Genomic DNA, 27,447 nt, shown 5'->3' with positions numbered 1-27,447 from the left:
ACTGTCGTAGGGCAGGTTGGGGGCGGGGGGGGGGGGGGGGGGTTGTCCCCAGATGACAGTGGAGAGACCATTTAAGGACTTTTCAGACCTATTTAATATCTGAAAGAGAGAGAGAAAAAAAAGCTATTACTGTGTCTAAAGTAATCAACAAACTATAGTATAAGAACTGGTCAAATGGCCAAATTGTCAAATAATATAAGAAAGAGAAAATTGAGTTGTGAGCTTGTAGATCAGCTCACAATATTTATCTGTGGAACTGAGTCAAACTAAATGTGACTCCTCAACTCCAACAATTCCAAGTGCTTGTCAGGGTGGGGGGTCCCCAGTTCAAATATATGATTATCTTGGGGGGTCGCGGCCTGTAAAGGTTGAGAACCACTATCATAGGGGATGTGCTGTAACAGTGTCAAACCTCATGGTGAATGCCTGGTACTGTAGGTGTGGAACGATGACCCTGAGACTACAGTGAACTCATGTGCCCTTTGTGACCGTACAACAGAGCCAGGGCTCTGACGGGATCACACCCTGGCATCTGCCTGAAAAAGACAATTTCAGCAATTTCCCTCAGAATGAGAATAACCTTTTCTATCTATCTATCTAGAAGAAATAGATCTACTGTAAATCCCGGGCAATCTGAAAGGGATTTGATGGACCTGCGGGGCCCTTTTGAGTGAAACTCTGTGGACAGAACAGGTACACAGGGGCAGAGTAAGGTACAGTACGCAGGCAGACACGGACATGACTGAGTGTTTCACTCCCAAGGAACCGTGCGGGTCCTAAAAGCAAAGTTAACGTAATGAGATCATCAAGTGTTTATGATCCTGGCAAACGGAGGGCATCTATATACTCCCAAGATTTACCACCAATTTCTCACAGAAAATAGTGAGTGGGGGAGTGGGGGGGGATACGGGTGGAAAAAAAGGGAGAGTGGGAGGTGAGGGTAGAGCTCCGTCCCATGGAGCTGGGGTAAGAATTTATGGTCAGGAAGAGGGATGAAAGTGTAATTTACAGTGCACGCTCTACCATTCCCCTGCCCTCCCCTTTGGTAATGAGAAACGGCTGTTTGGTTGTAGGGCCCAAGCACTGGTAGGCCCCTCCCCCTGGCTATGACACATCATTAGTTTTTATTTCTGTCTCAGGTTTTACAGCCCCTGCCCAGGCGCCAGCCTTTGGCCGGTGATCGGAGCTATTGCCCCGGCTAAGCCCCGTCTTACGTCCGTCTTCCACCACCCAAGATGGCCTCCCGTCGCAGAGGGGGAGCAAAAACAAGTTCACACTCTTACCTCCCTTTAGTGAGACTGTCAGCGGTAACCCCTAACCCCTAAGTGCATTTAACAACCTGGCGTCCCTATTTGGGCATGTCATTACAGGCGAAATTCATCAAAATGTTCAAAGCTTTCAGAAATTGCCAAAATAGCAGATCTACAAAAACGCGTCACATGAGCTATTTCCCCTGTGCGGCACTGTCTTATGATTAAGTGGGGCTTACTATTAAAATAAAATAAAAAATAGGGCTTAATAGTAAAATAGGGCTTACATTGGCTCAGAAGGTGAGAGACTGACTCTGCATGGTTATACGTAGTGCATACAGTATCACACTAAAAGAAAATATCACAAACTGTCAAAGTTGACTGAGTCCCAGAACCTCTAGGACAGATTATTCCTAACCACAGAAATACCTCTTTAGGAACTGGGTAGCATGCTCAATTAATTAATGGCATTACTTAAGATGATCTAATCATCTTCAGAGAGGACACACTGCATATCACTAACATATTTTCAATAACTAAAGATGCCTTGCAGTGATTCCCTGCTTGAGCAACACCATGAAAAGCATTTGGCACAAAATAGAAGTTATCAGTGGATAAAATGTGGGCATTTCAAATGTCTTCCAAAGCAACTCAAACTAAACAGTTTGTAGAAAACTCAAGCATGACTGAATGGGTTTCAAAAGCCTGCTGCAACTTGTTAAGTATATCAGAATGTTTTTTTTATTTAAGCTGTCACAGAATACAATATATACTATGATGATTTTTATGATGGATGATAAACAGATTTTAAACAGTTACAGTTTCAGACATATTCAGTATCACAATCCATAACATGAATGCATAATGTGATGTGTACCTTCTCTTGAAGCAAGTATCTTGTGGAAAACAAACAGACCCAGGGAAAGCTAAACAAAGCATGTGACAGTAATTGCTCAAACCATTTGTGTCAAACGATACAAACAACTCCAGGGTGATGTCACAAAGCCAGTTGTTGTAGCACTGGCAGAGTGAAAAATCGAACGATTAATCTGAAACTTGAGTAGGCAAACACAATACGACTGTGCAATATTTCAGACCCTGTTGCAAACATATATGATTGCTGAGCAGCTGACAGCGTGATGGCGTACATAATAATCAGAGGCTTGTAGTTGTCGTATAATTTTGCTTTTGATATATCGCTGTGCACTTGGAACGCTTCCTCTTATTGTCGCCATCGCATTTCTTCATCCTGTGAGGCCAATATTAACACACATGTACAGACGTCAAGCTTTCTGAACAGAAACGCTTACAATATACACAACACAACCACGCAAATATACATACAATCATAAGAGTACTCCCTAGGCCTACTTTTGTTGTTGTGGAGTTTACACGGACACACATGTAACCTCCCACCTATGCATATATGCATGTTTATTTATTCCTCTTTTTTTTGTTACAAACAAGGATAGTTAATTGGAGACAAACAACTAGGCTATCAAATGGCTGTTTGCCAGATACCGGAGCAGGTTTTGTGCTGAGCCCCCACTAATCCCCCCTTACATCTTTTCTCGGGTTTGTTTTGTAACCCAAAATATATCAGACCTTCTTTCCATCACAACCGCAAATGAGTTCCAGTGCCTTTCTTTTTTGCATCGTCATAAAATAAGAAATAAAAGTACAAAGACCCTTAATACTGTTCATTTTCCCTATATCACGTACGACATCTCTTTAGAGGCTCTTGAGAAAATCCATCTGCTACCTCTCACAAACATGAACGCAAATGGAAAACAGGTTGCGATTAAAAGTAGATTGGAAAAAAGATACATCATGGAGTACAACAGGCTTGAAGAGATCCCTCGATCATTACAGGGCTCATAGCTTGAGGAAAAGCCCCACTCGGGTCTTCTCAGAGTTCAACAGAGCCCTATGTGGGTTCACGAGGGCTCAAATGAATGGAACGTCTCGTCCCAATGTTCTTCGATCCAGCAGTGGTCGCTCGCCGTGGAAATCAAGCCCACAAGTCTCTCCAGAGTACTCCTACGACGGCTCGTCCAGCCACACTCTTCCTCAAAGCCTGAGTTATACTTAGTTGCGCGCAGGAGTCACGCACCAAAAATAGCCCAATTACAAGTAGATCAGCTATTTTCGGTGTGTGCCACCGGCACGCAACCGAGCATAAATCAGCCGTTACTTAGAAAGTTAAAAGTCTCGTGTTTATTGCAGTGAACCTCCAGTTCTCCTTGGGCATCTTCTACGACATGCATAGCAGCATTAAATCATTTCCTTCATCCTTTTTGACGTCGTGTCAGGGGGTTTCTGGGGAATAGCCAGTGCTGGAGGTGGAGGGGGTCGGGGTATAGGATGGGTGTTGGAAAGTCTTGTCTCGTGAAGGTTAGGTGACGGAGGCAGGCGTGAGGCTGGATGCAGTGGTGGTCCTGCTGCTCTGGGTCTTTCTCCTCTTGCCCCCTCCTCCCACTCCTCCACCTCCACCTCCTCCTCCACCACCTCCTCCTCCTCCTCCTCCTCCTCCTCTGTTGCCTTCTCTTCCTCGCCCTCTTCCGCCCTCTTTCTCTCTCCTATTTGGCTCATCTCTTCTGTCGCCTTTCTTCCTGCCTGAAATTAGAATGTGCAGGAAAACACGATACTCAGTATACAGTCCAAACAGAATGCTCTATCGTGTTGATCAACATACTGTAAGTGTTGATCAACATAAGTGTTGATCAATATAATAGCCACTGGGCTTTTTTGTGTTATCCTTTTAGCTTTAATGTCTTACTGTACCACATGCTGTTTACATTTCTGACTAATAAAGTATTCAATAAAAAAAAAACTACGTTGAAGGAATGGGAGACAGATAAATCAAGCTATCAGTGTTTTGTTATTTGTGTTTTTGGGTACTTGATTATACTGTGCTATTATTGTTTTTCTTAATTGTTTTTAACTTTTAATGTGTATAATTTGTTATATGTTTGTCTGTAATCACGATTTAATGTGTTTCCGCCTGTCTTGACCAGGACACTCTTGTAAAAATGAGTGTTTTTCCTGGTTAAAATGTATAAAGGTTGAATAACAAAATCGGAATCTTGCATGTGGATCTCGAGATCCACATAGGAACGGTGTGGATCTAATGTGGATCTGGGACTTCATGTGGCCAGCCTGTGTCAGTGATCTATGTATTATGTTGTCAATAACATAATGACCAGATTTGGGCAAGGTTTCAGCCTGATCTGAGCCCCATTGATTTCCATTATACATTTTTAAGTTAAATATTCTAAAACATAAAGTATAATAGTCAAAATCATAGGTGGGAAATAAACGTGTGGATGCACTTCTGTGACCTACTGGCAGTGTGCACAAGAAATGTGGTGCTGATCGGTCCAGCGGTTTTGCGAGATTAGCTCTGAACACACAGACTGACAGACAGACAGACAGACAAGCCAACCCTCTTATAGATGGCTAGACTCCTGCAGAGCCACGCCGCAAAAATAAATACAATAAAATAATGGAATCTAATCTTGTCTAATCTACTGTAGGCGTTAGCAAGCCTGGCGTGGCATACAAAAAAGAGCTCCGCATTGTGATTTGAAACTCACAACATAGATTCCTGGGGAGGATGTGGGTGATAAGGCCATCGTTGTGTCAGCGGGGCTCCTCACAAGGCCTTTTAATGCGGGCTAATCATGGCTAAGCCTTGTACATCCAGCACAGGATGCAGGCCCCATTCATAAATGCCAATGTGATGCAATGCAGGGCTGTGCCGCATTGACAGTTTACACACAACAGCGCACACTGTAACTATGGGCCGGAAGAATAATGAGCACGCATTTGTGAGCCGGACACTTCTTAACACTTTGCACGGAAAAGCCTCTGATGCGATCTAATAGTCCATATAAACATGTGGAGCTGGTTTGAAGTGAAAGCCCTTGCTTGACCACCACCTCCGCTCCACCAGTCCTCACCTGTTGTCTAAATGCTTAAAGCTACGCCTCATCCACTCTCTTCTTATTTTTTCTCTCCAAGTTACTCTTGTACTTTGAATCCTGTACAGTACAGTGTTAGTTTATCCATTTGTAACTCAGAGAGTTAAATGAACACTAAGGATTTGATTGTGCACCTGCCACATATTTCACGGCCAGACTTATCTCTCTACAGTAAGTACAAGCATCCATTAGGTCCACACTATGAATGGGGGGGGGGGGGCAGCTACTTACATTCTATTGAAATTAATTACTGTTGACATTTCCAGCAAGACCACTGGTGGCATAATGACTTGAACATCATAAGGGGTACAAAGACAGTCCACATGGATGTGAAGCACTGTGTGAGGGAATGCCATGGGAAATGGATGTTTGTGTCAGGTGTGAGACGGTGCATGTTTATGTGCTGCAGTGCTGGTGCTGTTGAGAGAGTTTGCTCTCCCTGGAAACCAAGTCAACATGCGTGCGGCTGGAAAGCGTTATGTATGCATTTGATAAAGTTAGGGCTTATGTCGCCACTGTGCTTGCCTGCTGTTGTGGATAATAATAGTACTGTATGTTACTTTTCCTCAAGAATTTTCTTTCAATTTAGCTGTGCAAACAACGTAACTTTAAAAAAAAAAGTGTTTTACAAAACAAAACAAACAACAAAAGGCCTAAGGGAATAAGGAATTGAGCCCTATACAGTATGCTGTCATATGACAAATAGTAACAATAGCCTACAAGCTCACAGTTGTGACTATTCTTTCTATTTTTAGATTTTTTGTCTAAAATAATGTTAAAGTGGTTAATAATTTGACAATTTACTAAAATATTTACCAAAAATATTGATACGGCAGTAAATTGGTTAGACATTTAATAGTGTTCATATTTTGCATTGGAAAAACAAGCACGGCTCACAACTAGGCCCCTGTAGGGTAGTGTACACTGGCAGAGGCACAAGCCTCACACAGTAGCCCACTGTCAGGGAAAAGGCTCATGTTCTTTGTCAAAAGGCATGGGTGCCAAACTCATGAAAGCATACTATATGTCATTGTTACCTTCTGGTCAGCGGGCACAGGCCACATCAGAAACATTAGCGTCTAACATGCTCTGCATGCACGTGTGAATACTTGAATCAACAAACACATTTGGGAGCTATTTGGGAGCGATAATGAAACAAGTTCTCAATGTTCGGAGGTAATTGTTTCTGTTTATGTCAATGAGGCACGGTGAACCTGAGAGGAGTTAAGTGCTCGCTCTCTCACAAACACGCACGCATGAACGAACGAACGCATGCACGCACACATGCACACGCGCACACGCGCGCACACACACACACACCACACACCACAACCACACACAACCACACACAACCACACACTTACGCAATATGAAGGACCAACACTGGTGTGCTTACTGTGTAAGGACTTAATTAGCTCTCTGACATACCACTAATGGATGCAGGAGACAGGGACTCCATCAATTTACAACAGCCTTGATTGCAATGTCTCTCCATCCAAGCTAAACAACGTTGCCTGACAAAGGCAATCACATGTCCAAAAATAAAAATGGGTTTCGTGCGAAGTGTTTTTGTAGCGCTTCAGGAAGGCTGAGAGGGGGGGGGGAGGCAGTGAACGTGGCCAGATCAACACAAAGCGTGAGATCTACAAACCAGTAAATCACTAATGTTATACAAGCTCTGCCCCTGGTGTTTTTTACAGCTGGCCTGTCAGCCAGCTCCCGCGGATGAATCTGCTGTCGCATTGATTTAGCACATGGTGAGTTTATGAACACAAAACGTTGGTGTGGCAACGAGTCACGCAACTGCCGCCCATCACAGTCTAAGTCACAGTCGAAAATGTGTTTGGCAGGAGGAGAGTACAGTAGTACATCTGATTTTCAGAGCAGTTTATTTTGCTGCTGTATGGATTGGAATCAAGCAAAACACTGCTCAAATTCTGACAGTGCCCCATTTCATAACCCAGGAGGCTTTCATGACTCAATCTCCCTCATCTCCAGTAGTCGGGCCACACCTCACTCATCACACTCATCGTGCCTCCCTTTGCCCCCCCCCCCCCCCCCTAACTTTAGACATTTGGCAGACGTCATGGTACGCTTTTACGGGGCGGTTTATAATATTTCAATGTTAATTATTCTTCTGACCCCAAGGTACAAATTCTTTCCACGATGCAGACGTCATGGTATAAATGTGCTTCTCATTTCTCCAACGATGCACTGCCTTGTCCAGTCGGTGCATGGTCCGCTCCTCACTGAGGAATTATGCTTAATATATACTTCGTGCTGCGAGCTTGTAGATCGGTTATTTTTTACTAATACATATAGATGAGTTTGACCAAGAGCTGACCACTGGAATGACTGAGCCTCCCCATCTCTTCTCACATTATATCCATGTATGTTGTCTGTTATATGTAGATAACATTAACATTTGCACAGCAGAGATGTCAGTGCTGCAAAAAAATAATGTTGCTGAGCGCCCTGAAATCTCCTAAGCGTGCCACCCTCCACTAAAAGGTTTTTAATATTGCTGGTTTACAATTCAATAAAGCCTAATACCTAAGGGCAATGGTACACTAATTAGACAACAGGGACTACTGTAAGAAATTAGACATTTTATATGAAATGGGATATGTGATATAAATATATGAGCCAAAGGGCACTGCCCCAGCAATGATCAATTTAACTTTTTACGATGTCTTATTGGGTACTTTGTTTATCCTCCTCAACATCATGATGGATACAGATCAAAATGTGTTGCTTTGTGAACGCAGTCCAGACACTTTCAAGCAAGCTGACCAGAGTCAATATTGTTCCCCCCATTTCAGCCAATAAGCCCGTGACCAATTGGCCAGTAAGTATCTTTAATCAGCTTCAGCTGCAAATGACTCCGCCAGGTCTCGTTAGCCCCGTGCAAGCCGTCGATAATGGTCACTCTCAACTGACTGATGGATATGGCTGTTAATCTACAGGAGAGTACGATGGTGTGCGGATGATAAGAGCCCGAGCAAACATGTCAGGACCACATAAACCTCCCGCTGCGGCGAGCTTCAATACAAACAGATTCTCTCCCGCTCTGATCCTACTCCAGATCCGCAGTGCAAAGCACCCGCCCGTCATCGGCTTGGCTCGCACTCGCGGTTTATTGTTTACATGCTGAGGGAGTCAAGAGATTCTGTGTCCTCCTGCGAGTGCAGCCAAACCAAACCCAATCAACACGTTGCGGGTCACAGACATACAGGCGGGTAGGCCAGCCTTTGAATGTTGAGTAATGCCTCCATCATTCATAATATTGACCGCTGATGGCTTTTTCATGTCTCACATGGATCTGATCACAAGTTCAACTGATTTACTGCCGTTGTCCGCCAAGGAACAGAACATGACATCACTGTAATTCTGCTTGCATAGTACGTATGAATGAAGTCGTACCTTTTTCTATCCATTGTTCCTTCTCGGTATCAGTCATTTGCAGTCATTTGCAGTGTGTGTGTGTGTGTGTGTGTGTGTGTGTGTGTGTGTGTGTGTGTGTGTGTGTGTGTTGCATGAGTGCACGTGTGTGTGGCCACTTGCTTGCAAGCTCCGTTCTTTACCTTTTGCACAGGGGGTCTTGAGCACAGTGCATTTTCTTTTCTCCGTCTGCGGCACGCACGGCTGCGAGGTGACCAGAGCGGAGGGCCGGTCCTGGCTGGAGACCTGCTGAAGGGGCTCACGTCCCCGGCTCTGGGAGCCTTTCTTAAAACCACACGTCTTGTTCTTCTTCATGCAGGGGCTCCACAGGCTCCACTCCCCCAGACTGCACTCTGCAGGCTGGCCTGGAACCAGATCCGGGGAGAAGAAAACCGCTGTGGTGAAAAGTGTCTCCCGCAGTTAAAACACCTAAAATCTCTTGCCTTTAACTTCTCTGCAGCACTTTTTCTTAGACATACCTCTGAGCTTAAGTCATGTCCAAATTTGCTGACAATTTAGAAATAGTTATTTTCCTCTATGACCATGAAGAAGGAAGGAGATAAGCAGTTGCTGTGAACCTGATAATGCTAAAAACGAATTGTTATTGCAGTCAGGTGGAAACCCTGTATGTTCAAAAGCGTTACTTTTCAGGAAAACAAAACAAAAACAGTGTTCCGATGGATCCAATGTGGTTATTAATTAGTCACAAGCTTGTTAATACTTATCATTTGTTTCGATGTTTATAAACCCCACCGACACAATTTCACTTTAAATGTTTTTCAAAAATAGCAAAAAAAAATCAAATATTGTTGCTACTTTTGTGTGATACTGTAAGTATGACGAAGTAGGGCATTAAAGAGAGAAAAAAAAAATTTTCTATCAATTATCAGCCCCATGGACACCTGAATTCATGGATATTTTTTTGTTTTTGTCGCATTCCTAAGCCAATAATTTGATCAGCGGTTCCGGAAGGAGACACAAAGGAGACTCTTTGTGTCTCCTACCGGAACCGCTGCCGGTCATCAAATTATTGGCTTAGGAATGCGACAAAAAACAAAAGAATATCCATGAATTCAAGTCTCCATGGGGTGACCAATCAATAGAAAAAAGTCATTTTGGGGGTGAACTATCCCTTTAATTCACAAAAAAGAAAACAGTTGAAATATGGAGATACAAGGTTTCTGCCTGACAGCAACGGAATGAGCGTCATAATGTGTGCGTGTCCGGAGCCGCGGCTCTGGGTCAGCTTCAGAGGAACAGAAAGGGTGACGTCAGCGTATCAGACCAGAGGGATGGACGCAGGCTTCGGCTTCAGGCAGTTGCTTGGAGGGCACTGCGTCTTCAGATTAATGCGCTGTTTGCTTACTTATGACGGGAATAGTCTACCAAAAAAAAACACTTCTAGAAAAAAGTCTTATCGGCCAGCAGGCCCTACTCCAAAGTTCAGCGCACTTGTGATTGAGAAACAGCAGACAGAGAGAGAGAGAGAGAGAGAAAAAGAGAAAGGCAAAACTCAAGAGAACATGCAATTTCTCTCTGGGTTTTTATTTTGTTTGTGTAAAAGTGTTTTGTTCCCGGCCAGACAGCCGTGTTCTGACCAGCGGAACATAACTTTACTGTTCGCTTGGAAGTGGAACTCATGTGGTGAGTCCAATGTGGGCTATGCTGTGGGCAATTACTCTGCACGTTGAGCACTGGTTCTCTATGTGGGGTCCAGTGACCTCCTCAGCTACATGATTGACAGTTAGGAACAAAAAGGAACCCTTTAGAGGTCTTTAACTCAGAGAGTGGACAAATGGACCCACTTGGAGGCACACTCTCAGAGTAAATATTACACCGAGGATTTTACAGTGTAGATTGGGTTCCTAGAGATTTAAAAAAATAATTGTATCAAATGGGGTTCGTGCCTTAATGCAGTGATACTCAACCATTTTAATTTTAAGGACCCCCAGTTTGATATGCATTAAGCCACGGACCCCCCCTCCATTTGATAAAACATTCCTCTGGGAATAAGTGTTAAAGCAGCACTATGTAACTTTCCTCATCTCCCCGGATTTGAACCTGGTTTCCTGCTAAGTGCTGACATTTTTACCATTGAGCTATTAGAGCCGGCCTGCTTGCTTAAGGGATAAATTGAATCTTGACCATCAGTTATATTGTATTAACATACTCCACCATACAGATTGCACAACATTACATTCTTTTCAAAAAAAAAATTACATAGTGAGGCTTTAATTTAACACTGCATATACAAATGAAACAAAATGGACCCATAAGGGTCCATTTATTTCCATTTGTACCCTCTAGGAGTTACAGACCCATAAGAGTCCATTTGGTTCCTAATATCGTTATCAATTGTTTAGCTGGGGACCCCGCGGAACTCCCCTCAAGGACCACTGGGGGTCCCCAGACCCCATGTTGAGTACGTAGGTTAGTTAATATATGAAAAAATATCACTTAACCCCAAACAAATTGATACAAAAAGGTTTTCAATGGATTCTGGTTGTATTTGGCATGCTAAATAACAAACTAAAAATCTACCAAAATCTACATCCCTAAAAGCCGTCATTTTCAAGATGGCGTCCACGATGGCTGCCGGGAGCTTAAAATGGCTATATCTCAATTGCAAAAAATGTTACAAAAGATTTTTCAATGGATTCTGGTACCTTTAGACATGCTTGATAACACACACAAAATCGAGGGAAATATACCTTCCGGAAAAGTGTCATTTTCAAGATAGTGTCCAAGATGGCTGCCGGGAGCTTAAAGGTTTAATGACATTCACTTTTACACCACATTCAAAGTCTTTGTCCTGGTCCTTCAAAAGTGTACAAAAAGTTTTAAGTGAAAATTCCCTTCCAGTGATCAATGGCAGGTGTTTTTCTCTCACATTTCTAAAGCCTTTTCAACTGCAATGAAAAAAGAAATCTTTGCCTGCGGGTGTCGCTGGTGAGGGATTTTGCCTGTCAATCATCGCCTCTGCTCCGCCCCCCCCAAAGGAAAGGATAGGGGAGGGGAGGGGCGAGGAGGAGAGTGGGCGGGATTATTCGACAGTGACCTCACTGTCGAAGGGCCAAACTCAGATTACTTTTCAGCCTAATTATTCAGAAAACCCCAGACCACAGAAAATCCACTGAATGTTTTAAGTTCAGGTTTTTTGGGTGTAATTGAGGTCATAAAACCCCAAATAAAACATTGAAAATAAAAAAAGTGAAAATGAATGTCATGATACCTTTAAAATAACTACAGTATATATCTCCATTGAAAACATTTACAAAAGATTTTTCAATTGATTCTTGTGTGTGTTATCAAGCATGCCTAGAGCTACCAGAATCAATTGGATTGAGACATTTCTAGCGCCCGGCAGCAATCTTGGACGCTATCTTGAAAATTACGCCTTTCTGGTAGGCATATTTTCCTAATTTTTCTTAAACATGCATATAGGTACCAGAATCAATTGGACAATCTTTTATATCCCCTTTTGCCATTGAGATATAGCCATTTTAAGCTCCTGGCAGCCATCTTGGACGCCATCTTGAAAATGACGGCTTTCCGGGACGTAGATTTTGGTAGATTTTTTGTATATTATTTAGCATGCCAAATACTACCAGAATCCGTTGAGTAACCTTTTGTATCAATTTGTTTGGGGTTAAACCATATATTGACTCACCTAACCATTGGTGTAGAGGAAGAGCTAGAAATGATAAGCCAGTAAAAGCCATCTAAAAGAAGCCATGAGGGTTGGACATTGCTGAGGTTTGAGATGGTTAGCGAAAGGCCGTACTGTAGGTCGCTCACCTACACACTCCATGGTCCCGTTAACGGTGTTCAGGCCTGGAGGGCAGGTCACGTGACATCGTCCTCTGTGTGAATACAAGCCCTCCTTACATTTTGTGCAAAAATTGCGATTGAAACAAGCCTCACAATTTTCTATTTTACATTCTGAAAGAAAGAGGGGAGACAAAAGGAGAGGATCAAATGACACGACCAAATCCGCATTTTGTGAGCACATTGATTACAAAACCTGATTTATGCTTCGGCGAAAAACTGTCGACACAACATGTCGCAGGACACGTGTTTCGCCGAAGCCCAAGTGAGGCTTAACAACAGATGCCTTTGTCCCAGTGCAATCCCCTGGAGTCGACTGTTTGTTCGTCATAATTTAAAAATGAACAATGAAAAAGGAAAATAATTTAAAGTGAACATGTAGTGCTGCCTATTCACTGCCTATTCACTTTTAATACAGCTTTTCTGACTGCATTCAAGACTCTGCAGAGGGAGGACGATGAGAACTTGACTTTTATTCCCTCTGAGAGATTTATTAGTGATAAAACTACAGGAGATGTTTAGGGGGATATTTCACGAATAACACTCATCTCCTAAAAGCACATGCATACCACAGGCCCTTTTTTTCTCCTCTTTTTTTTTTGGCTGGTGTGAATCAGCGCAAGGCCGGCGGCAGGTCGTGTCACTGGGTTTCTTAACCACATGGACCCTAGCGTCCCTATTCTGGGGCAAACATTGGGTGAAAATAGCCGGTCTACAAGCTCAAAATGTGTCCCATTGCGACACATTGTGAGCTTGTAGATCGGCTATTTTTGGTGAATATATTTAATATAGAGGGGAAATAGGAGGGGCGCTAGTATAGACCCCTGTGGGACTCCAGTAAACTAAGTATACTGTGTATAGGATTTAAGTGGTTGAGAGAATCCTCGCACCCCACAGCATTGTTAAAATCCTTTAATTCTTGACTGTAACAAGCAACTACTTCAGGTTGGGATAGTTACAGGCGTGGGAGAATATAAACCAGATGCTATTTATTAGAAGACGACCAAAAAGGCATTGGTCTCATCCCAAACACCTCTTCTTTAATCTCATCATTACCTACGTCTGAATTAACATGGGGAAAACATCAGTTGAAAATGGGGCTATAAAAGCATTGGGCAAAGACACGATCCTCTCACTTATAGGGTGGAAATATATTAATATATTATTATATTATACTATATCAGAGACTCGTTCAGCAGGAGACAGCATTTTGTTCACATGTGCTGAAGAATGTCTGCTTCGCCGCTTGGGTTCTTGCCAAGGTCAGACATGAGCTAACGCCGAATCCCTTCGCTGGGATTTTAATGTTCTAGCCTCTGCTCTCAATTATAGTTTTTAAGCCCCTGACAGCTAAATTTGACAGGACTGACGTTTGTAGTTCTAATGTAAGACAAATGTTGCTAACAAGACATGCTGGAATGACTTGATGATTAGATAATAGGCTCAGGTTAGCCACCGAGGGCCGCCATAAGGAATTCAGGGAAGCCAAACCATCTTGCGCTGTAACATTTGGGGATATACGAGGGAACAATACAGGAAATTATCAAAACATTTATACACATTTGTCTTTTTATGTCACCTCATTCACAGTCACTGATGTCCGACTCTTCTGTGAAATAATTGTGATATTTAACGCTTCTGGTATGATGAGCTTCAAATATTTAAGTACTGTATCTCAATTTATCTGAGTGTCCATTGACTTGCTTCTCCAATACTGGCACTCCTGTTCAGTTAGAAGGCTGATGATGATTTACAACGTTAAGATATGATGCTCAGAATCTGTTTGGACAATAGGCTGTGCAAATTCCATAAGGGGGCTACAGTATGTGATTCGGAATGCTATCTAATCTACCTGTCAATACCGGAGCAGTAAAATACAGGCTGCAAACATGAAGCGGGCAGCCTTGTGAGGCGTCTCCGCAGGAGTACGCATTTTAGCTCCTGTTTCCAGAATCTCTGGAGTGAAATTCAAAGCTCTTAAATCAAGGGCCAGATTTATGCTTAAGAGTTTTATCTGCTGTTGGGTGTGTGAGTTTGAGTGAAAGCATTAATGAACACATCTGATATATATTACGTGATCTAGCAACAGGTCATCAAACAAACAGTCTGTATTTTTTCCTCCTGTAGAAAAATAAAATAATGAATACAAGCTGCAGGCCTCCCTAATTGCCGACCAAAATCTATATCTGCACTACGAGAATGGAGATCACTTGAGTATGGCTAGCCCTTCTCATTGTACTTAATGTGACATAACTGCATAACTAAAGAACAGCACAAACTGATGAAGCATCTTTTTCAACCAACTGTATTCAAATGATGTGGCTGTTAAAGAGAATATACAAAAACATTAAGCAGGTATATCTGTATATGCATAAAGCCAATCGAAAGAATAAACAAATAGTGAGTCTGGGCTGGCCTGCACCCTGAACATACTGTAAGAGCCAAATAAATACACAGACATCCTCTCAAAAATAGACAAACAACAGTGCATTAGAAATGTTTTTGCAGGGATTTTGTTCCAATCCTGTTTTCTGCCCACAAGTAAGGGGAAACAGACCGCAAACTGAGCTGCTGGCATTCATCGTCTAAAAACATGGGGCTAGTGCCACCCGAGCCAACCGGGGAAGTTTGATAAACACTGTGGCCACACGCCTTCCATATTAGCGAAACCTAGCTGCAGCCAACCCTAAAAACTGAAAGTTCTACTGGTTTATCTCTACCTGGTGCGCGTGCGTGTGTGTGTGTGTGTGTGTTTGTGTGTATGTGTTTTGACATTATTGTGTTGTTTGCCATGTGGCCAGGAGCATACCCACGGGAACTAGGGGTGCTGGAGTGGCGGCCGCCCCTCGGCCAGGAGGTTAAGGAGTTGAGAAAATAAAGGAAAACTTCTGTCACGTTATTCATATAAATAGAAATTGGTACTGGGTTGCGGAATAAAAGAAAATAGGCCTATTTTACAAATAGGCCTATTTATTCTTAAACTACACATTTTTGGTTTTTATTATCATCATCAAGAATCAGCGTCTACCGTCAGTCCGCTGTTTCCTGTTTAGTGTTACTTTACACACGGGCGCACAAGCCTCATAGTGAACAGGTTGTTTACAACATGGCACAGAAACAAACAAATGTCTGATTTCTTTGGTGGGCCCAAATCAATTAAGAAAAGCACAGAAGCAATTGCCACCTGAGTGTGTAAATGAAGAGCCTCAGCCGGGACTCTATCGAGTTGTTGACATGAGGGAATTCATTACCATCACCCCAGAGCGCAAGAGCACATATGGAATATTGTACGGTAAATAACATATTTTAAACTGTTTATAACTGCGCTGTCCTCTCACCTTGAGATTACCTGTTCATGCTTTGACTAAATCATCATAACATATCTATTAACCAATGATCCATTTAAGCGATCTGTGTATTACTGTTGTAAGTGTTGTTGTTGTTGTGTTATTGTATGTCTTGTTTTGTTTTGCCTTGTTTGTTTTGTTTTGTTGATGTTGTTTGAACTGCCTGTTAAATGTTGTGTCTAAATGTATGAAAAATGTATCTCTGTAATCTGTGGATCCCCTGGAAAACGAGATGGTACATCTCAAGGGGTTATTTCCAATAAAGAATTTCTATTTTAAATAGGTAATAGCTAATTTGTACTGGAATGTGTATTAGCCTGGCTATTGGGTTTTGTAAAGAAGAAATTGCTCTTGACTTGCTGTGTATAACGCAGCAGCCATACTGCCATACTGTAATATGTTCTGAACTTCTGATAATTGGAGCCTTACCATACTGTGTAGCCTATTTGTTCTGATGGGTCTCTGTGCCTGCTGGCCACTGTGTGTGCGCCAATCCTATTATGTTTAGGCTATTTGATATTACATTGCAACCTGAGTGCACGACGATTCTGCACTTAATTCTAAAAAGATTTCCGTTATTAGAATTTTGCTGTGTCAGCTAAGCCTGGTTAATTGCCTGTGACAGATTGTTTATTAGTCGGGAAAGTGTCGTTCTTGATTGTTATTAAAAAGCCAAAGCAGTCTGTTGTTAGTAAAACAACGGCGTAGTATTGTGTTTTATGTGACGGTATTGCCAGAGTCGCTGTCTGCGGTGCTGTAGGAAAAATAAAGGGGGCTGGGACTACGCTCCCCCCCTGGTCAGAAGTAGTTCCCGCGGCTATGGCCAGGAGGCAACAAACCGAGTGTTCTGGTGCGTAGGTATGTGTACTAATGTACAGTACGTTTAAAAGTAACTCCCGCTATTATCAATTTCAGTTTTACAGCGACAAAAAATTATTAGGGAGTGATACTTGGTTTTAAAGGATAGTCGCAAAAGAGTGCACAGCAATGTTTCTGAATATAACAAATGATGTTAAGAAGTGAACTAATAGAAGGGTAAGGCTTTAAATGTCAGTAAACCAAATGTTAATTATGTAATCTTAATTTGCCAGTCATAATGGCAGCGTTTAACACAGTTTTGGCTGTAAAATAGGGAGTAACTCTGTAATCGGGCAAAAATAGATACTTATAGCATCATTAACCACAAGGCCACTATACTTCATTGTACAGCGAATAGCAAAAATCTATAAGCTCACAACACGTCACGATGCGACACGTTGTGGACTATTTTTGCAAAATGTATACCTATAATGACATGCCCAAAATAGGGACGCTGAGGTTGAAAGTGGTTAACAAGTCAGCTGTACCCTGTAGAGACCAATATGGCATGTGGACCTCTTTGGATCTTATGTGCCCAGTAGTACCTCAACTTTTCGGGTCTCAGTGTCCCTCACCATGCACCTGAGTAGGGGGTCCAAGAAGACAAGCTCAACTCACGGGTGCATCTATTGGTCTCTGGGTTCCTCATGCCAAAGTATCCCACGGGGCAGGAGGCGAGGCACACTCCTATCTGACGAATGTCGTTGCGCTCCAGGAAGATGAACAGCTTGGGCTTACATTTCACACAGCCATTGTACTCAGAGCAGCGATCGCAGCCTTTGGGGCAAGATGGCAGCACCTCTGGGCTAACTGTGGAAAGATAAAGTAAAAGAGAGGGAGGGGTTGCGGGGGGAGCGGGGGGGGGGGGGGGGTGTATAGGTACAGAGAGCATAGTCATTACCAAACAGCACAGCATGGGGGATCGTCAACATCAGTTGACCATCTTCAGCCTGAGGTTTTTTCATGGGAAAATGAAACAAAGACAGCTGTCAGTTTCTGTGGTGCCAATAAGAACAGCATCAGGGCACGTTTCTCATTTTTTGCAGGCAGCGTGGCCATAAACCTGCCAGTGCTTTATCACCCCAACTAGCAGGGGTTAATGTTTGCAGCTTAATCTAACCAGGGGCCATGCCAAACCTCTTTGTTTGAACAGTTACTCACTGTTTACTTGAAACTGCTCGCCCAGAGATCCCCAACAGATTTTCAGTTTGGAGAAACCCAGAGTGTTTGGAACTGACAGTCCGCCAAGGTCCATTCAAAATCGGGCACTGATATCGCACAGCCACCATTATGGCCACTATAGCGTCAATCAGAAAAGAAGGATTCTGGGAATGCCCAATACCAATGGGGGTGCGTAACACCAATGTAATTATGTGCAAAACCTCTCTGTGCTTCTGTACAGCGCTGCAGCTCAGCAGTGGCAAGACCTTTTCAGTAATAGTGTGTAAAGCCGAATAGAGCAACTCACTGACCCTTCAAAACTCTAGACATACCACAGCCGCACTTACACTTAACCACCATGTAAGAACCATACTTTATATCCCAATTGCCTCATCTTCCAGAAAAGCAAAGAGATTGTACGCATAGCCAGTAATCTTAAGTTATTGCCGGGGAAAAGCGTGTCAAAGTGCACATCCTGTTTCTAGGGGCCATTGGGTGCCGAAACTGCAGTCATCAGGGTTGATTTACAGTCCTGCGCGGTATCGGCTCTAAATATATACACACTCACACGGCAACACATCCATCCAACTGTCTCCGTCAGATAAGTTGAATGGTTGAATGCGTAAAAAAAAAAAGGTTCTCCCGTGAATCGATTACACCATGTCTGAGTCACGGTGCTCTCAGATGCAGGAGGAGCAGTTACAGACATGTCTTATCGCTTCGCTAATTATGATAATAGTAATAATGATCCATGGGTATAATATTTAACCACCAGTAGGGAGGGGTGTTAGGCTATGAATTTGGAAAATGTGGTGTCGCAAACAGTCTCTGACCCTTTGGCTGTTCAGAAGAGAGAGAGTTCATGCGGTCTGGAGTACGAGTAGGAGCAGAGGAATACTCTCCACTCCAGAGAGAAGATGGTCTCGGTTTGATCTCTGCATTCCATCGTTAGAACATGGGCAAACACAGCTTTGCAGCAGTCTGGTACAGCAGAGGACTGGCCAAGCAAATGTGCAGACAAGTGGTTAGCAAAGCAGTCAAGGACGGTTAAAGGAAACAATTGTTTACAATCTTCATATTTTCATTTACTGTAGATCTATGGTTTCAAATCTCTGGACACTGCAGATGAAAGAGGTGTACAATTCAGACTGTCTAGTAGTCTCAAGCATACTCGTGAGACAAAATTATCTGCCCACAAAGCAATGGCACAAGACAAGCCACGACCAGTATCAAATAGTGACTTTTCCATCCCCTGAATATTTCATGCTTAACTTATACTTGACATCATACTGTCATATGATGTCGTCGCCTGCTGAAGATAGCCAATCTACAAACTCACTTGGCTATTTTCGGCATGCCACACCATTCTGTGACAAAGTAAAAATTGTGCTTTAGAGAATCATTCCAAAGCATTGAATTAATTGGACTCTAACATACAGTAACTTCTCACTAACAATAACCCATGCTGCCCATTGCCATGTTTGTGGTTGGCACAGGCCTACATCTGTTGCTGTGAACCAATCGTGGTTCAATATAAATTCCGCTTCATTGAGCTGGCATTCCCTGAAAGCTGCTCGTGTGCCGAGAAGCAATTGCCTCAAAACCTGACAATAACTCCCAAGCACAGAGATTCACCCCAGGTCTGACGCCAGAGGTAGCTAGCAAGTAAACACTTTCTATGGGTGCATAAAGCCAGAACAATTCTTACAACAACACAAGGCATCACGTCTGGTCTGGGTTCTGAAAACCATCAGACAGGTAGCGTCCTCATCCCACTAACTTCCCCCAGAGAGAGACCGACGCAGAGAAAGCCATGGTTCAGGAAGGTGAATCCATTGAAAACCTCACTATAAACAATCTTAATACCCATAAAAGCTTAACATAAACCGAGAAAGGCATAATCATAAAAAATAGGAAGAAAGGCGACCTATTTTGGGTGAGCAACTTAAAGTGGAGCCTACATCACCATAATGCTGTGGCAAAATAAATAAGAATGGTGAGAAAACAAACAAGAAGTAATCTTACTGTGCCTGTTAAATGTTTATAAGACATCCACCACCGTGACACAGACCACAGAAAAGGAAGGCGTAAAGGCCGTAGAGTCAGAAAATCAGAAAAGAGAGAGGGGGAGAAATTGTTTTGTGGGGAGAACGTTTTTAACCATATGAACTACTAACGTCCCTACTCTGAGAATGTCAAAATAGACGAACATTGGGCAAAAATAGCCGATCTACAAACTTGAGATGAGACGTGTCGTGAGCTTGTACATTGTAGATCAGCTATTTTCACTATTTGACGTACAACGAAATATATACTCACTCCGTTTCTGTCTTCTGGCCTTGGGGAGCTTGACAACATCGCTGTGACCCATGGAGCTGAGGAAGACCACCACCAGCGCTGCCAGTCCCAGCTGCATAGTCCCTGCTGCCGTCCCGGCCACGCGGGGTTCCCCCCCGAGCAGCCAGCCGGACCACGCAGGGGGAACCCCCCCCCCTTCCGCTCCGACAGGTGGACCCCTTTTGCCTACCGCTGGTGCCGAAGACCGCCGGCTGCTGCTACCGTTCCCTTTGGGTCGCTCTCGTCTCCCTTGGTCTACTCTTTCTTTTTGTTGTTCCTCTCCCTCCTCCGTGTCCCTCTCCTCTCCTATCCTCTACTGGCTGGCACTGCGTCGGCAGCTCCGTTGACGGCGTTGAGCGGAGGGCGATGCCGCCGCGGCTGCGAGTCCCGACAGGTCCGGGGCGCGACGAGCCATCGTCGCCTTCTGGTGAGTTTGTTGTAGCAGCGGCCCGAGAGAAAGAAGCTGGGGAGATGCGGGAGGGGAAGGGGAGGCTGTCGTGGGGGTCAGAAGTAGTGTGGAAGGGGTTGCGTGGATGATGAACAGAGCAGTGGTGGAGGAGGAGAGGAGAGGAGAGGGAGAGGAGAGGAGAAGAACTGAGGGGGAATGAAAGGAGAGGAGAGAATGAGGGCGCTTCTGACTGTTCAACCCATGAAGCTAGTGGCGGGCTGGCAGGGGAGCAGGCAGCCTGTCGTTGGTGCGGACGCCAGGGAGAGTTTGGTGTGAGTGAGAGACTGAGCTCAGGAGCATGTGTCTTATTAAAGATGCTCTGAGGAGGCACAAGAGGGAGGGTCACGAGGGGGGGGGGCGAGCAGACAGGGAAAAGCCTGACGGAGATAGGTTCTGGGCTCCTATGCGTGACAACGCATCTGCCTCTGCCAGGACCTGCCGGGGAGAGAAGGAGGGAGGAAACACGCATGCACACACGCACACACGCGCACACACACACACACACACACACACACACACACACACACACACACACACACACACACACACACACACACACACACAGGCAACAGAGTTGAGGGAGAAGGGTGTGTGGGAGGTGGAGTGGGTGGGAAGTAATGGGGTGAGAAAAACAATGAAACATGAACTCTAAACGCTATGACATTAAATCAGCACGACAAAAGGATAGTGATATCTTGGCAAAAACTGGACGTTTTCAAACAGCTATGAAATGATATCAATACCAGTTATTGAAACCTGCAGAGATTTGAATTCTTATCCTGAAACGAGCAAGTAATAGACTCTGTTATCGGGGAAATCACTGCAACTACATTACACTATGTTGAATAATACTAACGAAGTAAGATAGAATGTACTCCGTTCACAGAGAACTGTCAGTTTGATGCACAGAACTCTTGACTGCTCCCTTCAAAACACCAGCCACAGCACAAGGAAACAAAAAGCCACAAAGTTCTTACAGTAGGCAATGTAGGCATCTCTCCAAGCAGTATTCCAACTACAGGGTGATAGAATAAGCATGTTTATTCTATTCCTATACAATGATGAAAGTGCTGTGTACCCAACTCTCTCTGGGAAACGCAAAACACACTTGGACTAGAGGACCTCATCATATTTGGTGCTGAGATCTCTTCAGATAGTGTCAAACTCGGCCTATATTTACAGCTCTTGTGTGAAGAGGACACACAGAACATGTTGGGATCGCAGCAACGGGGGGTCCTCCCTCGCGGCTTGATAAAGAAAAACAGGGCCATATTTGGCCGTCGAGCCTGGTTGTGGCTCCGAATCATGCAAAGGACAATGCCATTTGGTACATCGAAACATTCCAAGAGACAACATTGTGTTCTTTATTAAACGAATGAACAAAAAGGGATAATAATCTTGAGATCTCACCATGCAAGTCTTTTTATAAGCTGCTCTTCCAAAGCGATGAGAGAATAGAATTGTGGTAGATGTCAACCATAAACTAAAAAATGAACAAAAGAGCCTGATATATATCACTAGTGTGGTGAATGGTGATATTGTCCAGGAACCCTCTCATTCTCTAAATGGGTGTCGACGTTAAAATGGGTGAGGAGGGATTTATTCAAGACAACTTGTCTTGATATTGTGAAATGTAAAAAATGTGAGATGGGATGCTATTAATTACAATCACTCGTCCATCATCCCTAATATGAGCATACTGAAGTATCTCTCTCTCTGAGGGGAAGCTCTCAGAGCGAAGAGGCTGCTAACAGTGGCTTTGTTCTGTAGCCCATCCATGTGGAACTAGTCAAAAGGCTGGAGTACACACAAGCACACACACATGCACACGCACAAGCGCGCGCGCACGCACGCACGCACGCACGCACACACACACACACACACACACACACACACACACACACACACACACACACACACACACACACACACACACACACACACACACACACACACACACACACACACACACACACACACACACACACACACACACACACACACACACACACACACACACTCAACTGTTCCTGAATACCTCCATTTCCAAGGGTTGAGATAAAGTTCCTCAGATTTAAGTCTTCTTTTAGGTAACTGCTCTGCTATGCCAAGTATCTCTGAGAAGGAACCAAATGGGAGACAGGGTTTCTTTATTGCCCTTACACACTGCCCCACAATTCAGCCGTCTCTCCTATTTGGGAAGCACCACAGACTTTTTTTCCCCTAACTGGAAGTTTGTTTGCCTCGTGGAGCTTAACGAGAAAAGAATTTCTATGACACCTCTCGGTTAATGTCATATTTACTAAAAAGAGCCAAAAACGTCAAGCGGCCTGTCCTTTCCTGCACCTGTTTGTTCGCTGAGAGAGTGATGCTTGGCAAGAGGGACATGCTATGGCTGTGGACCAGTCAGAACACAATATTTCTGAGGCTGACTAACTCAGGATATGTGTCAGAGCCTCTTTCATAATCCAACACTCCCACGAGACTGTGCAACCTGCCAAAGAGCCCACCTCAGCCCTTCCATATCTGCTGTCATAGCATGGAGAAAGGAGACACGAACAGGCTGTGAATTACCAAGGAATACACAGGTCATAGTAGAGCCTGCTGGTTGGTATACTCTCTGCCCCCCATCATATGTTTCATTATTTAACGATGCTGAAGATACCTATCTTTTGGCCACGCTACATCATGCGTGGTCATCTTACGGAGCCACCATGGGAACACTGTGGCAACACCGTGGCACCTTTCTGTGTTTTGAAAGATCTCTGTCTCTGCTCCCTCATCCATTAAAACAGCCACATGCACTGTGTCCCTTTCCTCACCATTGGCCCCATTCAGCTAAACCCAATGAAAACCAAGCCGGGCTCATCAAATAGTCAGGAGATTAAATTGCCTGCTTTGTAAGTCCTAAGTTTGATCTATCAATTATTCAAGCACTGAAAGGGAGCTCCCACACTGGGAATTTGTTGAACCTGAGAAGGTGCCACCTAGAGTCACGCAACCTGCCCATGAACTTTTTCCCTTTAAGTAGTGAACGTATTGGGTTGCTCACACAGATTCCTGCAACTAAAATATATAAATAAATGAAAAGCAAACACACACATGTACTGTCTTTTTCATGTACAGGTTGAAATCCTTCAGTTATGTCTGACTCAAAACACATTTACTGAGCCTGCTGTGAAAGAAAGACAGCAGTGGCACTTCAACAAGTGTAGCACAAGCACACAGCACAATTCTGAGACCCTCAGAGTTAAATCAACACTCAGAATTTCACTGTGCGTGACACCAGTAAACCAACAATAAATGCAAGCACTGACAAAGCGAACCGTTCCATCTTTTCAAGCACCCAAAGCGCTTGTTTTTGTGTGTGTGTGTCCCAAAAAAAGAGACCAAAAGCGGGAGCAAAGTATCTTCTGCTACTACTTGTGGCTTTGTGCTCCAAATTTCCAAATGCTCATTTCTGTAATGAAATGACTGTGAAGTGGCTCCTGCAGCATGGATGGACACACCAAAGTCCACGGTCTACTGTACAAAAGCTCGGGTAGCAAATCCATAGGGGTTGGTGTGTTGAATGTACACCTGCTTTAGCAAACAACTAACAACTCTGTTGTATTTATTTCCATTTCTTACAAAAAAAAGACGCAATATGTGTTGCCACTAGCCGGACTGACCCGAAGACATAACGTGAAAAAAGGGAAACAAGAAATAGGGCATGTTAACCACATTAAACCTGCCGTCCCTATTTTGGGCATGTCATTAGAGACGACAATTCTCAAAAATAACCTAAGGCTATAATGCTTACTTTATACATACACCAGCATCGCACGGCAAAAATAGCAGATCTACAAGTTTTGTAGATCGGCTATTTTCACCATGTGATGCCATCATACGGCTAAGTATATAAATCAGACATAAGTGGTTAAGTGGAACATCGGTCTTCATCCTGGCTGAGCATCCTATCAACACCCTGTAATCTAAACCAGAGGGTAGTAGGTAGCTATCCCCTGGCTGACTGTGCACAGTGCAGACGTGTGCAGAGAAACACCTGGCTAGAGTCTGGACCCCACCAGTGTGCTACGGGCAGTGGTGGACTAACTCAACCCCAGTTCTTGAGTCAAATACTCCTGGTCAAATATTACTCAACTGTAAGTGAAAGTTGCTCTGTCAAATTTGTACTTGAGTTAAAGTAGCCTACTGGAGAACTTGCTTTTGAAAATACTTAAGTATTCAAAAGAAGCACTACATGATTTTAAAAATACTCATGTATTCAAAAGTACAAGTTACTAACTACATTTTCTTTTTTTCTTTTTTTTACCAATTCATTGCTGTATTAAAATATTGAGATTTTCCAGAAATATTTTAGTTAATTCGATAATAGTGAAAATAACAGATCTACAAGCTCACAACGTGTCACTTCACAATTCGTTATTATATTTGAAATAGGGCTTAAGTGGTTAATTAATAATGTACTTTTTCCCTTCCTAGAAATGTAGTGGAGTCAAAAGTAGAATATTTGTATTTGAATGTAGTGGAGTGAAAGTCACAAGTATCCAAACATACAAATGCTCAAGTAGCCTAGCGTGCAGATACTAAAATATACTTAAGTACAGTACTCAATTAAATGTACTCTAGTAGTCACTGTCCAGTACTGGCTAATGGAGGTATAGCCATTTATGTAATCCCTTCCTGTGCTGCTGAGCATACATGCATGATGGCACAGCAACTTAGAGCAGCACACAACTACTCCTCTGGGGGATGGAAAATCAAGTGGACACATCCACCTGTCCTCTAGCCAGCATACTGTATATCTCCTCATGTTATTCTACATTTGTTCAACTGTCTAAAATCTCCCTGCATACGTCTATAACTAAAAAACGGACAGATGGTTACGTCTGCAATACATTCACATGAAAGAGACAGAGAAATAAATGATGGGTTGGTGGATGGATGGCCGATGGATGGATGGATGGTTGGAGAGACAGACAGACAGACAGACAGACAGACAGACAGACAGACAGACAGATAGACAGATAGACAGATAGACAGATAGACAGATAGACAGATAGATAGATAGATAGATAGATAGATATAGGGTGGGCAGACTGTAAGGAAAGAATGAGGGTGCATTCCCTCTCCAGCTCAGTCATATTATATTGAACTGTCAAATTGCCGCCACTCATGTTGTGCCAAAATAAAATTATCCATCGGTTCTCTAAATATTGGCTAAGAATGAAAATGTACCTGAAAGCTAAGCTGCACTGTAGAAGATGTAAACTTAGAATGTCTCAAGTTTCATGCTATCTTTAAATAGGGTTAAAAACAAATGCCAAGAATTTGAATTTGCAACTGTGCGGTAGTAGGCTACTGATCTACATCAGTGGTTCTCAACCTTTTCAGACCGTGACCCCCAAAATAATCATATTTGAACTGGGGACCCTCCACCCTGACAAGCACTTGGAATGTAGGAGTTGAGGCATTACATTTAGTTTGACTCGGTTCCACAATATTGTGAAAATAGCAGATCTTCACAATTTTTGCTTCTTTCTTATATTATTTGACAATTTGGCCAATGTGTAACCAGTTTTTATAGTAGTTTGTTGATTTTTGATGCATTAATGGTCTTCTTATTCTTGTCTTTCTTTTGAGGTATTAAAAAGGTTAAAATTGTCACTTCACTGTCATCTGTGGACCCCCAAAAAAATCATGTGGGGGACCCCCCTGGGGGTCCTGACCCAAAGGTTGAGAACCACAGATCTAAATGAAAAGCAATAATAATAAATAATAATAATAATAATAATAATGACAAACAGTCTGTGTCTCTCTGCTTATTTATAACAAAGTAATAATTAAGGACCTCACACTGTCACAAATATGGTTAATTATTTATTAATATTGTCTTTTTTTTCAATTATGGGAATCCATGCAAAATATGAATTTGAAGAGGCAACCCATAATCCATAATTGATTTGAAGTATTAATATTACATTGAAATATGAATTTGAAGAGGTATAAACCCACCTGCACTGCGTGGATCCTTCAACACCACCTTCCAGTGATCAGTGGTCGGAGCTTCATGTCCTTTTTTATAAGAGAAAATCCGTAACTTGTTTGGTTGTACAAATAACTCCTCCTACAGGATACCTTCATCTGAGCTGATGGGGAAGACGTGCATTTTTTTTTTTGCATTGCATAGATAGACAAATGAATGATGTTTCACGACACGTTATTTATCACAATATCAAAATCGCCCTCTCAGACATGGGACTATATAATAGCCATCCCACAAAAAAAACGCGCAGTGAATTCAAAATAAAAGCAACTCAAATAAACAAATAATAATAATAAAATTAACGTATTCCGAATACGTTTTAAATGTAGTTGTTTTTTTGTCAGAGTTCTTTTGTAGTGACGCTCTTGCAAGTTGCTTTTTCCACATGAATCCACTTGAGCGTCAAGTCAGTCACAACGCCGTGATATTTGCATCCTACCATTGGCGCTGGTCCCAATTCTTGGCCACGCCCCCACCCCTCACATTGAATACCAGAACACTCGCCCCAAAACATGCTCACCCCGGGGCAATTCCGGCGACCTCGGATCGGTCGCCACCAGGTATTCCTAAACATAACCTCAGTAAACTATACCTAAACCTAACCTTATTCCTAAACGTAACCTCAGTAAACTATGCCTAAACCTAACCTTATTCCTTAAACGTAACCTCAGTAAACCCACTACGTTTAGGAATACGGTTGTGGGCCACAACCGTATTCCTAAACGTACGTAACCTCGGTAAAACG

General features: G+C 43.1%; 1 protein-coding gene across 2 annotated transcripts; it reads right to left on the bottom strand.

Annotated features, from left to right (window-relative positions):
- Positions 1–1,965: 1,965 nt before the first annotated feature.
- rspo1 (R-spondin 1) lies at positions 1,966–27,079 on the bottom strand. 2 transcript variants are annotated; one of them, XM_080426553.1, is made up of 6 exons: positions 26,672–27,079; positions 20,188–21,088; positions 17,326–17,517; positions 12,473–12,616; positions 8,818–9,069; positions 1,966–3,866 (listed from the first exon to the last, which is right to left on the bottom strand). In XM_080426553.1, the coding sequence occupies exons 2-6, from the start codon at positions 20,282–20,284 to the stop codon at positions 3,646–3,648; spliced, it is 906 nt and encodes a 301-aa protein (XP_080282679.1). In that variant the 5' UTR covers positions 20,285–21,088; positions 26,672–27,079; the 3' UTR covers positions 1,966–3,645. The 2 variants fall into 2 exon arrangements, with proteins under 2 accessions (XP_080282679.1, XP_080282680.1); XM_080426554.1 differs by having other exon boundaries at positions 8,818–9,039.
- Positions 27,080–27,447: the final 368 nt, after the last annotated feature.

Source organism: Gymnoscopelus braueri (genome assembly GCF_963280865.1).
Source record: "Gymnoscopelus braueri genome assembly, chromosome: 4".
Lineage (NCBI taxonomy): Eukaryota > Metazoa > Chordata > Actinopteri > Myctophiformes > Myctophidae > Gymnoscopelus > Gymnoscopelus braueri.
This window is presented reverse-complemented; position numbering and strand designations above follow the sequence as displayed.

Excerpts from the sequence above, each read along its gene's own strand:
- rspo1 (XM_080426553.1), bottom strand. The coding sequence starts at position 20,284 with ATGCAGCTGGGACTGGCAGCGCTGGTGGTGGTCTTCCTCAGCTCCATG. Across the intron at positions 12,617-17,325 it reads AGAGACCAATAGATGCACCC|AATGTAAAATAGAAAATTGT; the intron begins GTGAGTTGAGCT and ends TCTTTCTTTCAG. Across the intron at positions 3,867-8,817 it reads CAAGACCCCCTGTGCAAAAG|GCAGGAAGAAAGGCGACAGA; the intron begins GTAAAGAACGGA and ends TTCTAATTTCAG.